At 34.9% G+C, this 19,210-nt stretch overlaps 1 protein-coding gene across 3 annotated transcripts in view; it reads right to left on the bottom strand.

Moving 5' to 3' along the window:
* EAF2 (ELL associated factor 2) overlaps positions 1-19,210 on the bottom strand; it is a 35,933-nt gene that overhangs the window by 14,945 nt on the left and 1,778 nt on the right. For 2 of the 3 annotated variants that reach the window (XM_042999164.1, XM_007098324.3), the window contains exons 2-4: positions 12,649-12,743; positions 5,022-5,158; positions 2,044-2,189 (exon numbers count right to left, since the gene is read on the bottom strand). In XM_042999164.1, coding sequence (XP_042855098.1) covers positions 2,044-2,189; positions 5,022-5,158; positions 12,649-12,743 — 378 coding nt within the window. Of the gene's footprint in view, positions 1-2,043; positions 2,190-5,021; positions 5,159-12,648; positions 12,744-19,210 lie in introns of those variants that run through there. The other variant, XM_042999165.1, reaches the window with a different exon arrangement.

Here is a 19,210-nt window from a genome sequence, read left to right as displayed (position 1 = left end):
ACTGAGCCACCCAGGTGTCCCTCATCTTATTTTTTAAACAAAAATCCCAGACAGCTCCAAGCCGCAGAAACACTAGTACAACTGCCAGACATCTAGTCATAAATTTGAAAAGATGATTCAACCATAGCAATAGACATTGGCATAAAAGGGTCAGGAAAATATTTAAAAGAAGACAGTCTAGATAACATGCTATACAAACATCTCAAGGTAATTTCTTATATAAATTAGACCTTGAAATCATTAAACCTCATAAGATGATGATAACTTATCCTCTAGAATCCAATGCTTCAATACAATGCTTTTATTAAGGTCTCTGCTAAAAAACAAAGAGGGATTTCTTCTTGCACTGTATTATTATTTGTTCTTCCAAGATTTTATTTAAATTCAAGTTAGTTAACATATAGTGTAGTATTGGTTTCAGGAGTAGAATTTAGTGATTTATCACTTAACATGTAACACCCAGTTCTCATCACAACAAGTGCCCTCCTTAATGCCCATCCCCCCACCCACTGCCCCTCCAGCAGCCCTCAGTTAGTTCTCTATAGCTTAGGGTTTGCTTCCCTCTCTGTTTTTATTTCATTTTTCCTTCCCTTCCCCTATGTTTTTTGTTTCTTAAATTCCACGTATGAGTGAAATCGTATGGTATTTGTCTGTTTTTAAATAATTTTAAATAATTAGCAAATCCTCTTCCCCTTCAATATCTTGATTTTCTATTCCAGTATTTTATTATATACATGAATAGAATGACATCATAATTCAAATCCATTTCGGAATCAGATATGATATAATAATAAAATAAAATTCAAGATTCCTTGTAGAAACAAGGGTTTTTTTTTTTTTTTTAATTTTTTTTTTTTAACGTTTATTTATTTTTGAGACAGAGAGAGACAGAGCATGAATGGGGGAGGGTCAGAGAGAGAGGGAGACACAGAATCTGAAACAGGCTCCAGGCTCTGAGCTGTCAGCACAGAGCCCGACGCGGGGCTCGAACTCACGGACCGTGAGATCATGACCTGAGCCGAAGTCGGACGCTTAACCGACCAAGCCACCCAGGCGCCCCGAAACAAGGGTTTTAAGTGTGTATATTCTTTGCTGTTTGTAAAAAGAACACTAATATGTTGGGGAACTAATGCTATAGTGGGCCTAGAATGGAGCAAGTGGAATTGGAGAACTATATACAAATTATGAAAGAAAAGTGTAGAAGCAAATATACTTTGTAACCAGGTGACCAGAGTTTTACTCCTACAATTAGTATACAACAGACACCCAGCCTGAAGCTAGAAAAAAAAATGGAGATTTCAGTTTCCTTACTTTCAAAAGGACTATGCCTCCCTAGAAACACCTTCCTGCTGAGAAGTGAGCTGCCATTCAGAAGAACTTACTACATGTTATTACATCTCCTCACTTTCCTATTGGTCTAGTGACATCTTAGATATTTACAGTCTGGCTATAAATAAAATAACTTTGACAGAAAAATGCTGTGAGGAATTCAATCTAAATCATCACAACTGTAAAAAAGAAACTCCAGTTACAGATATCTAAACAGTCACTTTTTTTACCCTGGATAATAATAAAAGATATAAATTCTGTTCTACAGATATAGTCTTACTGACATAATACCCTAAATCATAAACTATACATTCTTCCCCCAGAAAAACCCATAATTACAAAAATATTATGCTCTCAATGACAGTTTAAAATCAGTTCTCTCATTAGGGCACCTGGATGGCTCAGTCGGTTAAGCAACTGATTTGGGCTCAGATCATGATTTTGCAGTTCATGGGTTCGAGCCCTGCATTGGGCTCTGTACCGACAGTTCAGAGCCTGGAGCCTGCTTCAGATTCTGTGTTTTCCTCTCTCTGTGTCCCTCTTCTGCTCTCACACACATACACACACACACACTCTCTCTCTCTCTCTCTCTCTCAAAAATAAACATTAAAACAAATTTTAAATCAGCTCCCTTGTTAATTAAAATAAAAATTTTCACCCAGTAATTCTTAATAATTTATTATAAGAGGAATTATATATAAACTTAGATTTTACCTCTTTCAATATCATCCATCGGAGATGCTGGGGACATTTTGTCTTCAGATGGAGAATGTTTTACAAGATTGGGAGTTCTAGCTGAATTCCGCATTTGTTGTTGCTGTTGCTCTATACGATACTGAATTTTACTACTTCCTTCAACTCTGCAATTCAGAATATCAAAGGTCAAAACAGGGATGATAGAAATTTAACAATTACAACTAACAAAGTTACTAAAATTGACCACTTATTCTTTTCTCTAGAAATCTTTAAAATGATATTCAAAAATTAAAGCATGAATTTAGTTCATTTTTTAACAAGTAGTTATTTAACAAACACTTATTGAACTCTGCTATACGTATGGCATATACACAGATCCACTGAGGGAATACAGATGTGAATAAAAACAAAACTGCTCAAAATTGAAGAGATGAGACATACACAAATGACTAAAATAAACTGAAATTATACATAAGTGTATAACAAGTACAACATACTCCCTAAATTCTAAAATTATCATTTGTTAAAATCACTTCCATATTTAAAAAATTTTTTTAATGTTTATTTTTGAGAGAGAAAGACAGAGAACGAATGGGAGAGGAGCAGAGAGAGAAGGAGACACAGAAGCCCGACATGGGGCTGGAACCCACAAACCGTGAGATCATGACCCGAGATGAAGCTGAACGCTTAACCACTGAACCACCCAGGTGCCCCTCTTTCATATTTTTTATTCCTAACTTTAAGACACATTACTAAAGGAGATCTGTATACTTTCTTTTCAGTGCTTTTGCGAACAGAGTATATAATACAATTATGCTTGACTTCTGTCTCTTCAATTGCCAATCACCCAAATCCCGTCAGTTCTTCATTCAGAATATTTAGAACCTCACTGTTCTCTTCATTCCTACTTTCAAAAATTGTGGTTTATTCATTTTTCTGTTTCCCACATTGTTTCATTTTAGTCAGCTTGTTTGGTGGATTAATGTTTTAAACAAATGTAAGCATGTCAATCTACTTATACACAGGCACAGAAACAAATTATTGCTCTATTAAACAGATCCTACTCATTGGCTCCAAATAAGTCAGATATATCCCTGCTTTCAAACCTTGCCTACAACTTCATGTTCTCACTGATCAATTAAATATTTTCCAAACTTTCCTACCAATAAAAATTACCTAAGCAGGAAGGGGATAATAAAAAAGAGCTTCCAATGGTCCTTCCCTGATCTGAAGTTGAATTTGGAAACTCACATTTAACAAGGACCCATGGTAAGTCTTATCAAGTATGTTTGGGAGGAAAAGCCCTAAATCTTTTTTTTCTTTCTTTTTGTAATTTAAATTCCAGTTAGTTAACATACAGTGTAACATTAGTTTCAAGTGTACATTCTAGTGATCCAACACTTCAATACAACAGCTTGTACTCATAAGTGCTCTCCTCAATCCCATCAGCTATTTAAACTCATCCTCCACCTACCTCTCATCCAGTAACTGTTTGTTCTCTATGGTTAAGAGTCTGTTTCTTGGTTGCCTCTCTCTTTTTTTGGCAATGATTGTTTGTTTTTAAATTGCACATATGAGTGAAATCATATGGTATTTGTCTTTCTCTGACTGATTGTGCTTAGCCTGATACTCTCTAGCTCCATCCACATTGTTACAAATGGCAAGATTTCATTTTTTTGATGGCTGAGTAATATTCCATTGTGTGTGTGTATGTGTGTGTGTGTGTGTATATATATATATATATATATATATATATATATATACCTTATATATATATACATTCCATTGTGGGTGCATGTATATATATATAATATTATATATGTTATATATATATATATATATATATATATATATATATATATACATTCCATTGTGTGTGTGTGTGTATATACACACACACACACACACACACACATATATATATACACATTGTGTATATATATATGTATATACATTGTGTATATATATATGTGTGCATGTATACACACATACCACATACATACATACATACCACATCTTCTTTATCCATTCATCAGTTGATGGGCATTTGGGCTCTTTGCATAATTTGGCTATTATTGATAATACTGCTATAAACATTGGGGTGCATGTATCCCTTCAAATTCTTAACCTCTCAAGACATCAATAAAGACTCCCAAATGTTCCAATCAATGAGAACTTCTCCATTCCTTTAAGTCCGAGAACAATTTTTGCTTATATTCTTTGTATGGCTATTAGTGTAGGTCTCTTATATTACATGACAATGCATCACCTATTTGCAAACAAGAATTTGAGATAGCTATATTCTTACTGAATTTTTAAATGGAATGATCTGTTAATCCAATTAAAATGCAGACTTGTTGAAGCTAGTATTTGTATAGGAAATTTTCTTTTTCTAGTTCTTTACATATTCTAGGTGCTCAATAAGTTTTTACTAATGATGATGAAATTATTTTGGAGAGTGTATAATGGCTTCTTTCAGTTCAGCTTTATGAAAGTATCTATAATAGAATAAAATGTATACCTACGCATATAGAAAACATTCAGAAACAAAGAAAGCTTTTATATATCATAGGAAGAAGTGATAAAAGCTTTTGGCTAAGGATCTCCGCCAAATTTAAACTTGGAAAAAGATTAAAACATTTTGTACCACAAAGAAAGAAACTTTATATAATAATGTGACTTACCCAATACTTTTTTTCACTAATATTTCCTTAGCAACTTCTTTGTTGATAAAGTAGTTTATTTCATAAACCACATACCTTGTTTTTTTTTTTTTTACTTTTTTTAATGTTTATTTATATTTGAGAGAGAGAGAGACAGAGTGTGAATGGGGAAGGGGCAGAGAGAGAAGAGAGACAGAATCTGAAGCACGTTCCAGCCTCTGAGCTAGTAGCTCAGAGCCCAATACAGGACTCAAACCCACGAGCTGTGGGATCACGACCTCAGTTGAAGTCAGACGCTTAACTGACTGAGCCACCCAGGCACCCCCTACATACCTTGTTTTTTTTACAGTGATGTTGCTGCTGAGTTTTTCTAGTCGACATTCTCCAGTATCATGGTTAATAATTAAAATGCATTCCTTTAAGTAAGGTTTCTTTGAACCTTTGAAAACAGTTACTGGTGGAGTTGAGCCCTGTTTAAAAAGTTAAATATTATTACTTGAAATCTGTCATAGAAAATCATTTGGGAAGGCCTTCAAGATCTTCTGTGTTTCTCAACCTATGTTATGCCTCAAGCCGCCTAACTACCTAAGTTTACTACTCTAACAAGGATTCGTAGGAAAAAAGAGATGAAGCAAGGCTGAGGTCTCAAACCTGCTATTACTGAGAAAAGGGAACAGAGGAAGTACTTGCCCTGTGTCATTAAATATTTGTTTCACTGGTCAACAACAGACAATTGGGGTTCAATTCTAATGCATAATATATTTTACAGATAAGGGAACAGAAGCCCTGAATCACACCTCCTACCCACCTTCTTCTTCCTTCATTAGTTTAGTTTTTAAAATCTTGTTTTTTTTATTAAAGTGGTGCTTCCCTATGCAGATTACTATTACACTAAACTCACCAATTAATTTTAGCATCATTAAAAGTGGGACAACCAGACATAATATCCTGCACGATGTGATATAAAAGAAAGTAAACAGCATCATCTATAAAGTATCTTGCCTAAAACACACACACACACACACACACACACACACACACACACACACACACAGTCTAACTCACATCCGGCCTTTAGATATATCTATCAGTTTACAGGAAATACAAGAAATAGACGAATAAATGAATAAGATACTCCCAGATAGTAACCCAAGGACTCCAAATTACAGTTGATAAGAGATTTGCACCATATTCTTCTTAAAGATAGTTGCATTTCTACTTAGAATAGAATGTATCTTAAAATTATAATACATTGTTGTACTTTGAATTCCTGAAGAATAACAATTGGATCATAGTTTTGGTTGTTTTCTTTATTTCTCCTAGTACCTAACGTAACAAATGCTTCAGAGATAGTAAATGGGTGTTGAATATGAACAATATGAACACTTTGATCCAAAGTTAAATAAAGCCTTCATAATCTCTATACCTGCTGTCCACATTTTGAAACAGTTTTTAAAAAGTAAAGCTTTTTTCCTGGGGTATCTGGGTGGTTCAGTTGGTTATGTGTCCAGCTCTTGACTTCAGCTCAGGTCATGATCTCTTGGTTGGTGGGTTTGTGCCCTGTGTTGAGATTCTCTTTCTTGCTCTCTCTCTCTGCCCCCTCCCCTGCTCATGCACTCTGTGTCTCTCTCAAAATAAATAAATAACCTTTAAGAAAATTAAAAAAATATAGAAAGTAAAGTCTTTTTTTTCTTATTAAATTGAGCACCATTCCTATTTTATTTATTTTTTTAAGTTTATTTATTTATTTTGAGTAGGTGAGTGAGAGAAAGACAGTGAGATATCAAGTGGGGGAGAGGCAGAGAGAGAAGGAGAGAGAGAATCCCAAGCAGGCTCTGCACTGTCAGCATAGACCCCCATGCAGGGCTTGAACTCATGAACCATGAGATCATGACCTGAGTCCAAATGAAGAGTTGGATGCTTAACCAACTGAGCCACCCAGGCGCCCCACTATTCCTATTTTAAACTTTAATTCCTGCCTAGTCCCTTATTCCATACCCCTAGAAAAGACTATTAATGTATTAAAACATCAGGAAACTCCTAAGAATATGAACTGTCTTTGCCTCTCAATAACTTTTGTGAGCAAATAAAACTGAAGTCACAGGCAGCCTGAAATATGAGGACTCAGTCACCATGAGAACTGGGGGAAGAGAGCTCCAGGAAAAGGGAGCAGCAAGTGCAAAGGATCTGAGGCCAAAAAGATGAAGTGAGAGGGAGGGGGTGTGAGAGAGGGAGATGAGCTTGGCAGATGGATAACTATAGACCCCCACAGGGCCTTGCTGGCCATGGGGGGTGGGGTGAGTTTGAGATTTATTCTGAGAGCCATAAAAAGCACCTGTTGGGATGAGCACTGGGTGTTGTAAGGTAACCAATTTGACAACAAGTTTCATATTAAAAAAAAAAAAAAAAAAAGAAAAGCATTTGGAAGCCTCTAAGCAGAAGAATGGAACTAGATTTTAAAAAGATTGCCTTGTATGAACATGTGTGAACATCTATAGGGTGCTAGACACTGTTTGAAGTGTTTTATATGTACAATATTAAACTCATTCAATCCTCAAAAAAAAAATTAACTACTGAATACATCCAATCATCTCCATGTTTACTGCTATTACCCAACCTCAGGATCCAATCATCATCTCACCTAAGTTACCATTATTCACCTCCCTACTCACCTTCCAGTTTTGTCCCCCATCTGTTGACAGGCAAATTTGATCATGCCTGATTAGGAATACCAGGAAAGGAAATTAGTCAGTAATGGGATGAAAAAGTACAATAGTACTCCAAAAGAAATACAAGGGAAAAAAAGAAGAGATTCTTAATGAAACTAATAAAAAACAAAAGATAGAAAATAAAGTAAAATAACTAATAAACATACTATAAGATGATAAATATAAAAATCAACTATATCAACTTTGAACTAAGTGTGGATAGAAATCTAATAAAAACGGAAAGTGTTGAACTGGGTTTAAAAATTATTCTGTTATCAGAAACCCATGGGGGAGGGGAAGGAAGAAAAAAGAGGTTAGAGTGGGAGAGAGCCAAAGCATAAGAGACTCAAAGCATAAGAGAACAAACTGAGGGTTGATGGGGGGTGGGAGGGAGGGGAGGGTAGGTGATGGGTATTGAAGAGGGCATCTTTTGGGATGAGCACTGGGTGTTGCATGGAAACCAATTTGACAATAAATTTCATATATTAAAAAAATTATTCTGTTATCAAAAGATATATTTTAAAATAGTTATATTTAATATTTTTAAAATAGTTATATTTAATATATTTTAAAATAGTTTAAAACGTCAGCTAAATAAAAGAAAGATTCTACGAACATGCAAACAAAAAGAAAGCAAAGTGTCAATATTAATATTAGGCAAGGTAGTATTTAAGCTTAAAAATCACAAAAACATGATTAAAAATATTATTATATAATGATAAAAGATATAATTCATTTAAAAATATAACTGCAATAGGATGTTAAAATAAAATGAGTCCTAAAATAGGTTGAGGTCCCAAGAACGTGGTGGCTATTTTCTCATTTGAGCTAAATAAATTCAGTGGGTGGAATCAAACCTTCCAGGTTCATCCTGGATGAATGTTGCCCAAGAGGGTGGTTTAGAGTGGCATAGCAGCCCATCTGACATATGGAACTTTCACAAATCCAGTGTTTGGGGGCTGAAGTCATAGGTAACCTCTAGAGATGCATTTCCTACATAATAGCAAGAGTGGTTGAAAGTTTCCAGTGGACTATTTCATTGAGGCCTACAAAAGTACTCCATAAGGTGGAGTCACCACTAAAGAATGCCAAACTTGGACAGCACCAATGATAAATCATAGCAAGTAAGTCTTTTCCCTTCAAAATTCAACATTTTGAAATTTTACAGTAGTCAATTATAGAGAATTACTCATAAGGAAGAGAGATTTGTAAATTCCCACTATTAACCAGCTTAACAGCCTCCATTTTTTGTTAGTTTCCTATTTTAATGTTTACTTATTTATTTTGTGAGAGGGAGAAAGAGAGAGAGACAGAAAGAGAGCACATGCACCCAGCGTGTGCCAATGGGGGAGGGGCAGAGAGGGAGGGAAAGAATACCAAGCAGACTCCATGCTCAGCACAGAGTCTGATGCTGCGCTCCAGCTCACAACTGTGAGATCATGACTTGAGCCAATATCCATAGTAGGACACTTAACTGGCTGAGCACCCAAGCATCCCATTTTTATTAGTTTCTTCTACATGGTACTACCAAAGAAAACCTAGAGGAATGAAAATTAGAGAATCTATCCTATTTGATGGGCATTAAAGAGGGCATTTGTTGGGATGAGTACTGGGTGTTATATGTGAGTGATGAACCACTAAATTCTACTCCCCAAACCAACACTACGCTATATGTCAACTAACATGAATTTAAATTAACAAAAAATAAGAATTTTGCAAAAACTACTTTACAAAGGTCAAGAATTTATCAATGTCAAGAAGACTTGGATTTGAAATCCAACTATGTGGTTTATAAGCTACCTAACTTTGGGACGATTACCAAACCTCCACATGCCTCAGTTTCCTCATTAGCAAAATGGCATCAGGAAGAGTTCCTAAACCATAGGTAGTTGTGGGGCTTAAGTGAGCTAAATCTTTTTTTTTTTAAGTTTATTTTTTTATTTTGAGAGAGAGAGAAAGCATGAGAGACGGAGGGGCAGAAGGAGAGTGAGCGAGTGAGCGAGCAAGCAAGAATCCCAAGCAGGCTCCACACTGTCAGCACAGAGCCCGACATGGGGCTCGAACTCTCGAACCATGAGATCATGACCTGAGCTGAAGTCAGATGCTTAACCAACTGAGCTACCCAGGTGCCCCAGTGAGCTAATTCTTATAAAGAACATAGAATAGTACCCTTTACATACAACACTTAATAAATATTAACTACTACCATATAAAAAAATCTACTCTTTTGAAGAACTTCCAGAAACTGAAGGTACTCTTAAAAGTATAGTATAATAAAAGTTCTATTTTATAGGATGACTCCTAGCTTTTATTCATTTTTACCTGTATGATGAAAGCCAAGTTCATAAAGAAAATAGAGAATCTAAATGCCTCAAACTAAAATCATTACATTCCTACAAAATTAAGAACTCTGAAGAAATGTAAAACTCCTACTTGTTTAAAGAAGTTCTTTAATTAAGGGAGGAAAACCCACAAAGTGAATTTGAGAATGTAATTTCTATTACAATTCACAATTGTCCAAGGACTATATGGCCAGCAGAAAAATATATTTGCTCTTGACAGATGATAATTTTAACTATTCTCTTTCATTTCAGCTGTCTAAAAAGAGTTATAGGATAAAGTTTAAATTCTTTTGCTTTACACATTAAGCCCTTTATTATCTGATTTCTAATACCTGTCCATCTCCCATTGTGTCCCTAGTAGACTCCTTCTGACCTAGCCATAGCGGCTTTATGTAGTTCTTCAAATGTAACACTCTTTTGTTGCCTTGTTTTAGCCCATGTATTTTTCTTTTCTCTGCCTAAAACATTCTTCCCTCTTTCCTTTACCTGGGTAACTTCAACTCTCCTTCAAGACAGCATACCCTGGCATCTGCTCTCTCTCTGCTGACTGAATTATTGCTCTTTTGTACTTCTGTAATATTATACAAATACTTTTATGACAGCCCTTACATTTCTATATTTTGTAATCAGTAATTTCCTGTCTTCCTAATTAAATGGTAATATTTTTTAGGACACTATGTCTAGTCTTCTGCTGTATTCTTAATAGCTACCTAGCACAGGAGTTACCACATAGAAGGTAAATATATATACATATATGGCCCACTGTCCATCTGTCTCTCTTTCTCATGCACACATACACACACACAAATATTGAGATATATTCTTTTTGGACATATCTCTGGTGTCCTGGGGGCAAGGAGTTACATCTTCCTAAATTATTTCTTTGCTGTTAAAGAAATTTACCATTTGAAGCCTTGAAAGCTTCTTTCTATAATTGTCATTCTTTAGGAGACATTTCAATTTTTAAATTATTTTTAATTTATTATTATTATTTTTTTTATTTTAGAGAGAGAGAGAGAGAGAGAGAGGCCATGTCAGTGGGGGAAAAGGGCAGCGGGAGAGAGAGAATCCTAAGCAGGCTTCACACTCAGCACAGACCCTGACACAGGGCTTGATTCCATGACGGGGGAATCATGACCTGAGCCAAAATCAAGAATTAGATGCTCAACTGACTAAGCCAACCAGGCACCCCAACAATTGAGATCATAACACGTGGTGGATGGTAACTCTTAATTGAAGGATAGGGGTGATTGAGAAAAGTTTATTAATAAATGTAAAAATCCCCATCTGCTTGCAGTAGAAAAGCAGTGCGGGGGTGGGGGGGGTGTGCCTGGGTGGCTCGGCTCAGGTCATGATCTCACAGTTTGTGGGTCTGAGCCCCAGCTGTCTCTGTGTTGACAGCTTGGAGCCTGGAGCCTGCTTCAGATTCTGTGTATGTTTTTCTCTCTCTGCCCCTCTCCTGTGCTTTCTCTCTCTCTCTCAGGAATAAACATTAAAAAATTATAAAAAATAATTTTGACTCATAAAAATAAGAAAAAGATAGACGACTAGGGGATAGAGAACTTGCTTGCTCTACCTCTAATCATGACAAATAATGTCATAAACGCATATAAGAGAATGTAGATGAACTAGCACAAAACCATTTCCATTAAAAAATTACACAAAGACAAAAATCTCAGTCTGTGCTTTCTCTATATGTTAAAATAAAATGTTACAGTCTTTGTGCTCTCTGAGTATAGGTCAAGTTGGTATAAAAGAAAAAAAGAAACAAACTTAAGTTGAATGCTAAGAAATTTCTAACTCAAAGATTGAGAAAACTAGACCATACAACAAATAATTTGTATATCTGTGTAAACAGTATTTCACAGTGTTACTTGGAAACATCTGGAAATTTTTTAAATAGACAAAACTTTGGTTAAAGACCTAGAGTCTTTCTTCTCCAACTCATTCCCCCAAATTATTGATAAAATCACTCTAAAAGCACAAATCCAATCATGTTACTACTCTGCTTAAAAGCCTCTAAAGGCTCTCTAATACCTATGGGATAAAGTCTAAATTCTACATTAGAACTTACATTAATTCATTTATTCCACAAACTTCTTGTTTCTTTCTCTATCAGAGCCATTCACATAACATCCCTTCTACCTAGGATAGTCTACTCCCTTTCTGCCTGATGAAATTCTACCTGCCTTTTAAGATTCAGCTCAAATAGCATGTGCTTTTGAAGCCTTTCAAGATTCTACCAGGCAGAATATTTGATTCCACATATGTGCTTGCACAGAATTTTGTACATGCTCTAATGTATAGCATTAGACATTTGTATGTCTTTCTGCTATAGCAGATTAAGACTAAAAGGCAGGGGATATGTTCTTATTCCTAGTTCAGAGTACAAAATCTGGCTTATAATAATAATTTAATAGGTATATGTTTAGACCTCCAATTGTTTCAAATCATCTGATGTGATAGTTCTTAAAACTTATTAAATGGATCAAAGGTTTTTTGTTTTTTAAGTATTTTAAGGGGTGCCTGGGTGGCTCAGTCAGTTAAGCGTCTGACTCTTGATTTCGGCTCAGGTCATGATCTCACTCTCATGAGATGGAGCCCAGTGTTGGGCTCTGTGTTGGGCTCTGTGCTGCGTGTAGAGCCTACTTAAGATTCTCTCTCTCTTCCTCCCCCTCTACCCCATCCCTACTTGTGCTCACTCTCTAAAAAAAAAAAAAAATGAATAAATAAAGTATTTTAAGACTATTTTGCCTGAAATAGCTTAAAATAAGTGTTTGGCTTTTTTTTTTGCTTTGGTATATTTGTTAATTACTTTATCACTACATGAATTGTGCAGTTATTTTCATTTAAATTTAGTAAAAATACTGCAAAAGGATCCTTTAAGTCCAAATATATGGAAGTACTCACTTCTATATTTGGCAGAGTTATTGTCACCTGTTCACCTTTGCCGACTTCAAGCTCTCCTTCACAAGAAGTGTCAATGGAAGCAGGTTTGAAGTCATCTAAAAATAGAAACAGATATGGATTTTTATAAGATGGAACAATACCTGGGTACCTGGATATCAAAGGGGTGCCTGTGTGGCTTAGTCAATTAAGCATCCGACTTTGGCCCGGGTCATGATCTCATGGTTTGAGTTTGAGTCCTACATCTGGCTCTGTGCTGACAACGCAGAGACTGCTTTGGATTCTGTCCCCCTCTCTCTCTCTGCCCCTTCCCCACTCATGCTTCCCTCCCTCTCTCTCTCAAAAATAAATAAATAAACAAGTAAACATTTAAAAAAGTGTGAGCATGTTTCAGAGTGATAAATCATTTTTTTAATAGCCAGTAATTAAAATGGTTTAGGAGAGTCTTCATATTACAAATAAAATCCAAACCAGTTTGGAGATATCTATATCTATATCTATATCTATATCTATATCTATATCTATATCTATATCTTTATCTATATATCTATATATACATGTCTAGATAGGTATATATCTATATATCTAGATAGGTATATATAGATATATAGATATATAGAGATATAGAGATATAGATATAGATAGATATATATAACTCTGAGAAAAAAAGAAATAGCTGAACTCTACAACAGTATTCCTCAAACCATGTTCCCTCTGGATCCTGTTTAGACTGCAACCTAGACTAAGATGTTCCACTGCTAAAAACTACATAATGTCAGTGTTTTCACAATTTGCTAAAAACTTATATTAGTAGAATGCTTTCAATTTTCAGTCTTTTTCTCCCATAATTTTTCTTAAACCACCTTGGTGCCTACTATCACTTGCCTGCTGTTCTAGCAGAATACAAAATTAATGAATACGTGGAAAATACACATTCATTGGAAAACTTAAGAAAAAGCAATCACTGAATTTAAAAGTTTGAGTTTTTCATGGATATATTTGCCACTAAAGGATACATAAATGTAATCAAATCTGCAACTTCAGAATACTTAAAATAGAATTTCATTTTGAGTTAAATCATAATTCAAATGATGTTATTAAAATATATTACCCAGAAGAAATTTAGGGTGCTCAGATATTTCACATGCTGAACGAGTTTAAAACCTCTAAGATATGAAAGCCATTTAAAAATAATTCATATCAATACATATTAAGGACTGATAATTCTGATACAGAATTCCTCCAGTTACATACATTTTTCCCAGGTTAACTCTTTATTAAAATATAGCATACATGCAAACTAGAATGTGAATCATTAAGCTTGATGAATTTTCACAAAGTGGCACGAATGTAATCAGCAACCAGATCAAGAAATAGAACATTAGCCTCTGAGAGGCCTCTCCCAATTACCCCTACCCCAAGAGACTGATCTTTATATTAACAGGGAAGTACCCCTAAATGTCTAAATCCAAAGTACTGAACATTTATTAGAATTTAGAGAACTATAATAGCTAGGTCTTGTGAAAGGAGAATCTTCTAGTGCTCATCAAGTGATCTGCTGTCTATAAACAAAAGCTGGCCGCTGCTTCTCAATGACAATTATAATGGCTAACATTTATAAGGAACACTTCCTGCCAGGCACCTTGTTAGCACTTCATATTTAATTCTTTAACAACTCTATGAAAAGAAATGAAATCCACTCTTATGTTCCTTAAGCACATATGAGTATAAACAATTCACACTAAGTATTCTTTATAGCATGGTTTATTCTTCATGTTGCTTTAATGCAGAACTGAAAACATGCAATAAGTATCTCTCAAATCTTGATGCCTATTTCCAGATTTTAAGAAACAGATTAAAAATACATAGACAATATGAAAAACATGAAAGAATTTGATTTACAATAGTAGTACCATTGAGGATAAAGATTAGACTGAAAATAAATTGGGAAGTTTGTTAGTAGCAGTAAGGTAATGACAAAGATAAAAAATAATTAAGGTGTTAAGTTTTAGGTGCTTGAAAGAAGTTCTAGGGAAATAAGTGTTAGTTAATATCAATTAATGAAAAGACAACAATACTAAAGAAAAAAATCAGAACTGAGCTTGAGTATCATGGAAATAAAGAAAGTAGAAAGCAGAAGACAGAAATAGCCAAGAGAATAAACAAAGATACAAAACAAAAACAATAACAGCAATAACTTATGTGTTAATTACTTTATTTTAAATTTTTTCTTAATTACTTTTATCTCGTAGCCTTACGAACATTCTCTAAAGTTGTGAATACTCCTATGTTACAGATACAGCAAATGAGGGTAGAAGAAATCAAGTCCCTCACCCAAGATCATGAACTAAAGTGAGAACTTCATTTTATAAGGATGTATACATAATAAATGAAGTAACTTCCACTTAAAGTATTTTAATATAAGTAATTTATCATCATGGCCTATGGGATACCCACAGTAACAGACTTTGTTGGTTTTAAAATGTCCTCAACTTCCTAATTTTAACTATCTTTAAGGTTTTGCTCATCAGTGTAAATATTCATATAAACATTCCTCAATCTTCATCACTCACATCTAATCACTATGTCTTCTTCCATAATATCTTTCAGAGCCATCTCCTATTCCATCTCCTATTCTTGCTGAAGTCAACTAGTTTTCAATCAACAGAAAGCTACAGCTTGACCATCTGCTTTTCTGTTTTTGCTCTTAGAATGTGAATCCTATTTCAAAGTCCCCTCTTCCCTAAAGTAGTCACTATGTGGGGCCCTTTCTCTACTCTCCAAAATCTCAAGTTTTTTGGTCTTCTTCTATAGCATTTACCTACCACTCATCAAAACCTAACATAAACTTCCTGGTATTATTTGCCTGTTTCTGTATATGCCCTACTGGACTGTAATTAAAAAAATTTTTTTTAATGTTTATTTATTTTTGAGAGAGAGAAAGTACGAGTGGGGGAGGTGCAGAGAGAGAGGGAGACACAGAATCCAAAGCAGGCTCCAGGCTCTGAGCTGTCAGCACAGAGCCTGATGCGGGGCTCGAACTCACAGACTGGACTGTGAGATCATGACCTGAGCCAAAGTCAGACGCTTAACCGACTGAGCCACCCAGGCACCCCAGAACTGTAATTTTTTAAAACATAATGCTTCATACTTTAATTCCTCCTGAGTTATGGCTCCTAGCATAGTGCCTTTAATATAATGGGCACATATGAGATCTTTGTAATTGACCCTGGTTCATATGTTTATCCCTCTCTGAACCAACTCCAAACTTATTTTTAAGTATAAACTTATTTCAGCTAAATTATGTGCAAAAGACTTGTTTTCTAATTGTCTCCTGAGGATCAGATAAATCTGTATTTCAAGACTCTCATTTCTTTAAGGTAGATACTGCCATATTTGTTTTGTACTTTTCACTAGCACATTTCTGTTCTCATAGAGGGCACTCATTACTTAATATTTGACAATAAAGGAATCTCTACGATAAATAGTTAACAGAAATGACATCCTAGAGTAAAGCCAGGGTCTTTTGATGTCCCATATTTTTCTGACAGTGACACAGAGGACAATATTGGGAGACCTGTCGCTTAACTACAGTTAAATAATGCTTTAGAGGAGAAGCCAGAAAGGTAATTCAAGGCAGTGAAGCAGATCAGTGGGGAACCACAGTGACCTAGAGAATGAATAAGCCCAATCTCAAGAAGACAACCACAACTTGGATCCAGCCAACTCCTGTCAAGAGGAATATGGGTTTGGTGAGACCAGGTTATCTTCTGACTTTTTAAAGAGAAGCTGGTAATCCAGATTTCTGTATAAAAGATCTTGATTTTTACATATTTACAACTAGTTTATGCTAAAACAATAACTTTGTGGGTCAAACAAAGCATCTCTAAAGTCAAACTCAGCCAACAGGTTGTTAATCTATAACCTCTGTTTTAGTGTTTAAAACTGATTATTTTTCTTTGTAACATATCATCACTTTAAATCTTCACAACAATTCTTTGAATTGATTATTCTCACCCACATTTTACTAATGGGAAACTCTGCTAAAGTAATGAAGCCAGTTAAAAATCAAATCAGGAACTCAAGCCACAAACTCTATCCACTCATATAGCCTCTTTGCCTTATTATATATCCACAGTTCTTTTTTTTTTTTTTTAATTTTTTTTAACGTTTATTTATTTTTGAGACAGAGGCAGAGCATGAATGGGGAGGGTCAGAGAGAGAAGGAGACACAGAATCCGAAGCAGGCTCCAGGCTCCGTGCTGTCAGCACAAAGCGCGACGCGGGGCTCGAACCCACAGACCGTGGGATCATGACCCGAGCCGAAGCCGGATGCTCAACCGACTGAGCCACATATGTGTCCAGAGTTCTTAACTTTTGTGTGTGTTGGCAGGGGAGCGGGGGTTGTTAGGAGAGGAGGAATAGTCATAAGTCCCTATGGGAATCTGATGAAAATTATAGACCAGCCATAAATCCTCTCTATAGAAAAAATGCATATATGAACATACGTATCAAATACTGTATAATTTCAAGAGATTCACAAGTCTCTGAAGCCTTTCTATAGATGTCTATAATATGAGACAACTATAAGAGATAGTAATATACCCAAAATATCTATAGCTTTATTCAATGATAAGCATGAACTCATAGTCAATAAATCTATCAAAACTATTCTGAACCTATTTACATTTCTAATTATTTTACTGCTAGAATTAATAAGTTCTACTTTTTATTACTTGTTATATTAATTAGTATTGCCTTTTATTTACTTTCAAACAAGTTTTTTTTTAAGAATACAACTTTTGAGTTTCAATGGATTAAGTATAGTTCTAGAATTACAGAATTTGTTAAGTAATCTCATGTTTTCTATATGTTTCCAAATATCAAATGTATTTTCTAGGTTGCTATGATTCCAGACTACATAGTTTATTTCTTTCAGTTCTCCTTGGTTTGGAAACCTCACCACCAATTTTACCATTTATTTATTCACTGTGGATATCCTTCTTCTATGTTATTTTTTTCAGGTTTACAGTACAATTACTTGTATTACATATAGAGGAGAGAAACATTTCCTACTCTGTATTAATACTTTTTCAATGTTGATCACTTTTCTGATTATTTTGGCTGTAGTGTCACATAATGTCAATATCTTCAAAAAAGAATCACAATTACTATCATAAATTTACTTCCTATTATTTGAACTAATTCAACTAACTTGAAAACCCATATCCTTTCCAATATACCACATTTATCAGAAAAAATTAATTGTAAATATAATTTTAATCCAATTTCTCATTAATGTACTTTCTAATGTTTGCTCACACCAAAGCTTAACAACCACTTTTGTGGGAGTGGCTCTACATGAAGGCTCAATCTTCCTCACTGACCATGAGTTCATCAATTACTGTCAAGCAAAAAGTGGTATCATTTACAAACTTAGGAATTTCAATGTTTATTACCTTATCTAGATAGAAATTGTAAAATTAGCACTAGCCCAAATTCAAAATTTATTCTAGTGGGTCCTGTTACTCAAACTCTTCCACCCAGTGAAGTATCTGCTGCTAAACATTGAGCTTATCACTTACAGAACATCCCATGTCTTCCCTACCACATGCCAGACTATCTTTGCGTTAGGTTTTATTGCCAAGCCTTGATAAATGCTTTTTGAAACTCTAAGTAAATGACATTCATTGGCACTCCTCATACACACATGAATATACCCCTTCAAGGATAATGGTAACTATTATTTATTCTCTATGCACCAAAGACTGTGCCAGGTTGTTTATGCAATCTTATTTAATCCTTACCATTTATATATTAGAAAATGAAGGCTGAAAGTTTAGAGAATGTTCCAAAAGGTACATTACTTATTTGGTAGTGGAGGCCAGAATTCACAACCTGTTTTGTTAAAAATATTAGGCAGGCATAATTACCCCTGTACATAAACATAGAATATTACTTTCTCCCAGATTACACTGACTTGAGTGTTTGTTATAAATTAGGTCCACTTGCCCTGTATAAAAGTAAGATTTCTTGTTCTATAGTTTCCATCCCTTACTCTGAGTCATTAAGAGTGAGGATCATAAGGTAGATGAAACTGTCCTCAAGGATAATGATTGGTTTTATTCAAATAAATCTAGAAAGATTCTGCCTGCTTCAACAAGAAAAAAACTAAGGCCAAAAACTTTTCTAATATCTTCCACAGCACTAAGCGTGTATTCAAATATCTGGGTTTATTGTGATGGTTATTCCTATGGTTGTTTTGTCTTTTTTTTTTTTTTTTTTTTCATTCTTATAGCCAGATCAACTGATTCTCTGACTCGAAAGGCACAATTCCAGCATGGTGAGAACTTTTATAAATGAAAAGCTTTGAAGCACCTGCAGAGAGCCTTTCAAAAGCTGTATTTTATCCTCTTTGTGATTCATGCCCTTAAAAGAGTATATCCAAATTATGCAAAAATTTATTCTTAAGCAAATCTTTATAATCTTAAACCTTATGATTTGAAAAAGCACTAAAAGGCTACTTTAAACCTGAGAAAGAAGAGGAGAGAGGAGGTACTATTTG

This window comes from Panthera tigris, chromosome C2, assembly GCF_018350195.1.
Source record: "Panthera tigris isolate Pti1 chromosome C2, P.tigris_Pti1_mat1.1, whole genome shotgun sequence".
Lineage (NCBI taxonomy): Eukaryota > Metazoa > Chordata > Mammalia > Carnivora > Felidae > Panthera > Panthera tigris.
The sequence above is the reverse complement of the archived record's forward strand: the minus strand, read 5'-3'. Positions and strand labels throughout refer to the sequence as shown.